The sequence below is a fragment of the Heliconius melpomene genome, chromosome 20 (genome assembly GCF_056956725.1).
Source record: "Heliconius melpomene rosina isolate 202511_hmr_F chromosome 20, ASM5695672v1, whole genome shotgun sequence".
In the NCBI taxonomy this organism is placed as follows: domain Eukaryota; kingdom Metazoa; phylum Arthropoda; class Insecta; order Lepidoptera; family Nymphalidae; genus Heliconius; species Heliconius melpomene.
This window is the reverse complement of record NC_140408.1, coordinates 13,684,595-13,690,855: the sequence shown is the minus strand read 5'-3', so window position 1 is coordinate 13,690,855 and position 6,261 is coordinate 13,684,595. Positions and strand designations below refer to the sequence as shown.

The 6,261-nt window shown below is 32.0% G+C and overlaps 2 protein-coding genes across 2 annotated transcripts; both read right to left on the bottom strand.

The window, feature by feature from the left end:
• Positions 1 to 447: 447 nt before the first annotated feature.
• Positions 448 to 1,941, bottom strand: LOC146528117 (uncharacterized). The gene has a single exon (XM_085204498.1). The coding sequence runs from the start codon at positions 1,939 to 1,941 to the stop codon at positions 1,024 to 1,026; it is 918 nt and encodes a 305-aa protein (XP_085060624.1). The 3' UTR covers positions 448 to 1,023.
• On the bottom strand, positions 448 to 5,957 carry Vsp37A (Vacuolar protein sorting 37A). Its single transcript, XM_085204499.1, has 4 exons — positions 5,841 to 5,957; positions 5,230 to 5,716; positions 4,518 to 4,824; positions 448 to 3,772 (listed from the first exon to the last, which is right to left on the bottom strand). Exons 2-4 carry the CDS (start codon positions 5,704 to 5,706, stop codon positions 3,648 to 3,650), a joined length of 909 nt encoding a protein of 302 aa, XP_085060625.1. The 5' UTR covers positions 5,707 to 5,716; positions 5,841 to 5,957; the 3' UTR covers positions 448 to 3,647.
• Between the last annotated feature and the right edge of the window lie 304 nt (positions 5,958 to 6,261).

Genomic DNA, 6,261 nt, shown 5'->3' with positions numbered 1-6,261 from the left:
GAGGGTTGTGGGTTCGATTATTTTAGTGGAATATAAACTTTATGTTACTGAAATATCCCAAGTATAGCAAGATAGGTCTATGGAACCCAGTGTTAAGATACTACGTTCACCACTTTCCGCAGAATTTTCAAAACATTGCATATTGAATGGTGGCGCTCAACGCGCGCATTGCCAGAGCCAGGAAATAAAAATATTAAATAATACATTTCGTCGATTGGGAGTGGAACCCACAACCGTCGCGTTTACGACGACGACCTATATTATTAATATACCTATGCATATATTATACAAATATACATATAAATATAAATCCCTCTATCTATTAAAGCCACACCAAAATCCGATGCGTAGTTAAGGTTTAAGCGTACATCTATGGAAAAATGATTTTGTTCTGTAGAAAATCCCTAAAAAGGAATTTGAACCCACAATTAGGATAAAAAAAAGACATTTTATTAATGTTCAATAATTTATTATATCATTCATACAAACAGGCTAAACATACAAATGGTTACAAAGTCTACTTTTTTGTATACGTAAGTAGTAAAATATAATATTAATATTGATTATATACATTGTATACACACACGGCTACCTGGCGGCTACATGAAATAATTTCAATTCAATCACACTCCCGAGTGGGCATCGAATCCACAACCGTCGCGTTTACAGTCAAACGCTGTATCTTTTCGCCACTCAGACTTAAAATAAATATATTAATAACACTTTATGTTTTGATATTAAATATTCGAATTTACGTTTATACGTAATTTCACGCCTAGTTATATTATCACGAGTAGTTTCACGTACTATCCCGCAAAGCAGAGTAGGCAGAAAAAACTTAGTGCCTAACCCTCGGTTCTCCACTTTTCACCTTTATTTGTTGTATTAAATACATATTGAACATAAACATTAATATAAAGAACCTGAACATGTACAGTATACACAAAAACTAAATTTACTCAAAACTTTTGTATGGAATGTTTATATTATTTTAATACTTAATATGTATAAATTTTATTATTATTACCAGAAAACAAGAAGAAATACCTGCTGTGGTTTATGATCAAATGATACTGGAATTGCATTTCCTCGACTGTCACACATGACCCCTCTTGAATCACCAACATTAGCTACAATTAGGTTGTTATCTTCTAAAACAGCAATCAAAGCTGTTGTTCCTGCAACATTCATAGACCGTTTGGCAGCTTCAACAAGTAGCCTGTCAGCTGCTAATACTTCATCGGTTAATAATTTGCCAAAATTTATCTTGCCTTTATCTACATAGCTTGATAGAGGGACAGCAATATTTTTTACTGGCTTTACTGATCTCACTTCTCTTGTAATTATTGGTCTTGCCTTAGACAGTTGAGCTAATAAATCTGGATCAGTTATTTCCTTTTTAGATGTATCATCAGCTGTGCTAGCCGATTTTTTAAAGCTAGTTTTTCTTTCAACAGGTATATTACTTTCATCCTTTTTAGGTTCCTCTATTGAAGGAATGTCTTGCTGTGGTGTTACAATTTGTTTTCCATCTTTAAAAGCATGCAATTCCACAACTTTATTATATAAATTTTGTATAAGATGATCCTTAGCATAGTTGGCAGCAAATTCTCCGCCGTGTCCGTCAAATATAGCAAATAAGGATATGCCAGAGTTGTTTATGTTTTCATTAATAATAAATTTGTCCTCCATATGCATTCTTCTCCCTTTAATTGCGTAAGCAGCACTTAGGGACCTTTTTAATTCCCAGCTTTGTTTATCAGCGTCAGAACCTTCCAATAGTTTCATACGTTGAACAGCCCCTATAGGATTCACTGCCTGTGATAATCTGCTGAGTAGTGTTCTGCTCCATAGTCCGATAGTTTGAAGATACATCAAGAATATAATAATACCAAGAGTGAATATTAAAACTTCTGATCGCAGTAAATAAAATCGTACCATATTCCATAAATAGCTTACTGGTGGTACTGGTACACGTGGTGTTGAATTCCACCACTCAACACTCAATGCCTCAAGAATTTGGCGGAAAGTGGGGAACGGAAGCCTTAATGGAGAACGGAGTATCCTAACACTATGTTACCAGGTTCCCTCGGTTTTCTATGCTATGTGCGGGATAGCCCCTGCGCCACGACTGGCCTCAAATAAAATAAATATTTTGAAATATTTTTTTTCTTATAAAAATCGACAATTAATATAAAAAAAGATATTAAAAACTACTACTACTACATTTCTATAATTTTAAACTACACCAGGGCAGTATAAACATATACATATATGAGTAAATTTTTTATAGAATCAATAGGAAAAATTAACTAAAAAATATACTGAAACATAAACAAAATCTTTAAATACCTCATAATTAATGCAGAATCATAACTTTTTAAACTAATTATTGCACTTTTCAATATTACTAAAAAATATACACAATGCCATTATTCCTTTTTAATTAAAATTTTGCAAATTTATGGGAAAACAATAAAATCATAGAAGAAATAGACTTTTACAGTCAGATCTTATCAAAACCGGAAATTATAGAAATTATTAGTTCGTTCACTATTATTAATTTAAAATATAAGAAACATTATTTACAGATATGAATTGAATGAAACTGAAAGATGTACTTTCGGTCTTTTTTTGAGTTTTCCACTATGCACGCAGTGCCTCCGGAATTGAGACACTTAAGTGAGGAATTTAAGTGTCTTAATGGGGATGGAGTGTCCTAATACTAAGTTTCCAGGCTTTTTTGCCTCCCTTTCTGAGTACGGGATAAGAGATAAGATAAGATAAGCTAAAAAAACTATTTTTATAATAAATTAAATGTCAACACAACAACAACAAACACCAAAACAAAAGACACTCCGTTCTACTTTCCACTAGCCAATCAATCAAAATTAAAGAAAGTTTAATATTAATTTAATTAATATACATTTAAGTATAAAATTAAATAAGTATGTATATAAACAAAATCGCAACCTACAATTGTATGTACGCGTATAACTCCGGAACGACTTCACCGAATTTAATAAATTTATTGTTGTGTTCATTATAGTCAGTAAAGAGTTTGTGAAAAAGAAAAAAATAATAAAAAGTCGTAATACGTAAAGATTTCTACATTTTCGATGCATTTCCCACTTGACGATATTATATATGTAATATTTTTATTAAGGACAAAACTCACGACCACCACATTAACAGTGAGTACCAATCCCACTGTAATTTTTATTTTATAATTAAATCTCTACTTATTACATTTTTAGAGGACAAACTATTAGAAACGAACCCACAACTATTAGACATCTTAATACGGAAAGATTTCTTTAAGGGAGTCGAAACCGCTAAATAACGCAAGCGGTTTATTTTGTTCAGTACCCAAAGGGTAAAAATTGAACCCAAACACTCCTGTGTCCGTTCCTCTGCCTGTCTGGCCTAAATGTAATAGTTTTGGCAATTAAAATTTTCAAAGATAATGTATTTTTGTTGCCGCTATAACAACAAATTTAAGAAACTAAATAAAATAAATATTTATGGGGGCATTTCATACGACAGACATAATTTTTTTTCCTTTAACTATGAAGTTAACGATACGGAACCATTCGTGCGCGTGTCCGACTCGCACTGGCCCGGTTTTATTATGCATATTATATTATTTAAGTAGTAGCCTTATCTAATTGAGCTAACTGATGTGTCAATCTTTCTTCTCTCGCTCTCCTCGCTTGACCTAACGCTCTTTTCTCAGCAAATTGATAAACAAATGTTTCCACTGGAAGTTTACCTGAAAATAGACAGAAAATAATTTAGATTTACGGAACGGAATCGCCTTACTTTACTATTGGATATTATTTATCTATGATGAAATGCTGGAAAAACCGATAAGCTACTTTTTTAGCTTCTTACTGTATCTCATAGCAGCAGGCAATCTAGTCCTAAAACACTCTGTTCCTAACTTTCTGTCAAATTCTGGAGGTATTGCGTGTTGAGTAGCGGATCTCAACGCCGCGCCTTGCCTTGTTATGAGAGCGAGCGGCGGCCTTGACTTCCGCCATTCAACACGCAATCAAATCTCGAAATAGAGCAAAAAGTTGCCTTAACACTAGGTTCTATGTACTTATCTTAATTTTGCTATAAGCAGGATACAGTGTGAGGCTAAAAAAACAAACTCCTCGGCAATAGTTTCAGAATCATAATCAGCTTTCAATGCAGCTTACCTCAACAACTTTTGGTCCTGTGTGTCATACATCTTTGATAACTTATGGTGTATTCTATTCAATCTTTTGTGTCTGACTGTAAGCATAACAGTTGTGGATTCAATTACAACACCAGCAACAATGAATTGATTTCTCTGATTTGGCTACAATGAGCATAATGCTTTGAAAATTGGGCACTATATGGAGAATGCAGACTCTTGAGAGTAGTTTCTTGCCTACCTTATAATGATTGGACTACAATATGAAATTTCTAAAATTCTAAAATCGAGAGTGGGATAGAATGTGAAAAAGAAAAAATAAACACAAACATACCTAATAGAAATTGTTCAGCAATAGTTTCAGCATCTTCATCAGCCTTTTGTGCGGCTTCCCTCAAGCAATCTTTGATCCTGTGCGGGTCATACATCTCTGATAACTTCTGATGTTTTCTATTCAATTCTTCAAATGCCATTTTCATTTGTACTATAGTAGAAATTTTGTCTAAGACATCTGTTTTTAAATTGTCCAGCATTTGCTGTTTTAATATGTTCTCTTGGGCTATTTTTTCTATGTTTGTCATTAGTTCTTCTGTTTTTAGGTCAAGTTCTATTAGTTGTGGGTTTGTTTCTAGTAGTTTGTCCTATAAAGTAGTAACGAGCAAAAAAATTTTTAATTAAAAATTATAATGGGACTGAGTCTGACTGTTAATGTGGTGGTTGTGGGTTTGAGCCTTGATGAGAATATTAAATAATTCATTTCCTAGAGTCGGAATCGAATCCACAACCTGTTGCTTGCATCATGACTGAACTCTACATTTTGTTTCAATAAAACAAAATTTAAAATTTCCACACAAACTGGATGGTTGGCTGACTGGTTTAAAATCTATAAAGAAATATTTTCATAAGGTACTTATTTATTGTAAGTAGTAGTATAGACATAATTAATTTATTCTTAGTAACATAAATAATGTTTTTAACTTTAACAATCTATGTTTGTATGGCAAATATAACTAGTGAAATAATAAAACAGTGTGGTAATTTTATACCTGCAAATCTGGATTTTCCATTATTTCCTGTAATTCTTCAATAGTTAATTCACCTAGTTCAGGAAACATTAAAGATTGAGCGCTATATTGAGATTGAGGACTTGTATCTGTCGATTTGTCTTCTTGATTCAATAAAGTAGGTACAGCCCTCTGAAATTCACGTATAATAGCCTGTACTATACGACCTAAGTCTGCATGAGGAGTGTAATTCACTAAGCCTGGAGCTCCAACAACTTGGTTAGAATTTTCAGCAAGCCATGGATGTGGGAAAACAGGATTTACAAATATATTAGGCTTATCATTGGGAAAATCTGGTGGTAATACCACGTTTAAGCTCAAATTTCGACCTTCAGTACTGAAGTCGACTCTGTACTCTGTGTTCTCTTTTATTTCTGTAACATTGTCGTTGAAAATTTTTAATGTGTCGATCTGTCGTCTTCTTATATCTTGCTCAGTTAGGTATTGTCGTGGCAACATACTTAAAAAACTGAAATGAAACAAAATCGAAAAAACATTTTGTTATATAGCCTCAAGAACTACTTAAGAAATACATATACATTTTTTTACATTACAGGTAATTAAGTCACAAAATGTAAATTTTAATATTATACCTTTATTCTACTAAAAGAAAATTTATCTAGAACTATATTGAATTATTTTTTATCAAAAGACAAACTAAAAACAAACGAATCAATACTTTTTATGGAACGTCACTGTCACTTGTCAACAGTTCAGTTGTTAAATAAATAATTCGTTCAGAATTTATTAATGAATACAAAAAACAAATACAAAAATTCAAACATTCTTTAATAATGAAAGTTGTAATTAAAACTAATAGTTTAAAAGAAACTATAATACTTTTGTAAATTTTATTATTATTCACAATAAAATTTTTATTAGCGCCTGAATAAACATAATAGTCATAAGTCGCATGTCAATTTGAGAAACCTATACCAAATCAAATACTGTTATTTTATCATAAATTTTAGCCATAACTTAAAAGTATGATTTCTTTTAATTATTTATTTTGAA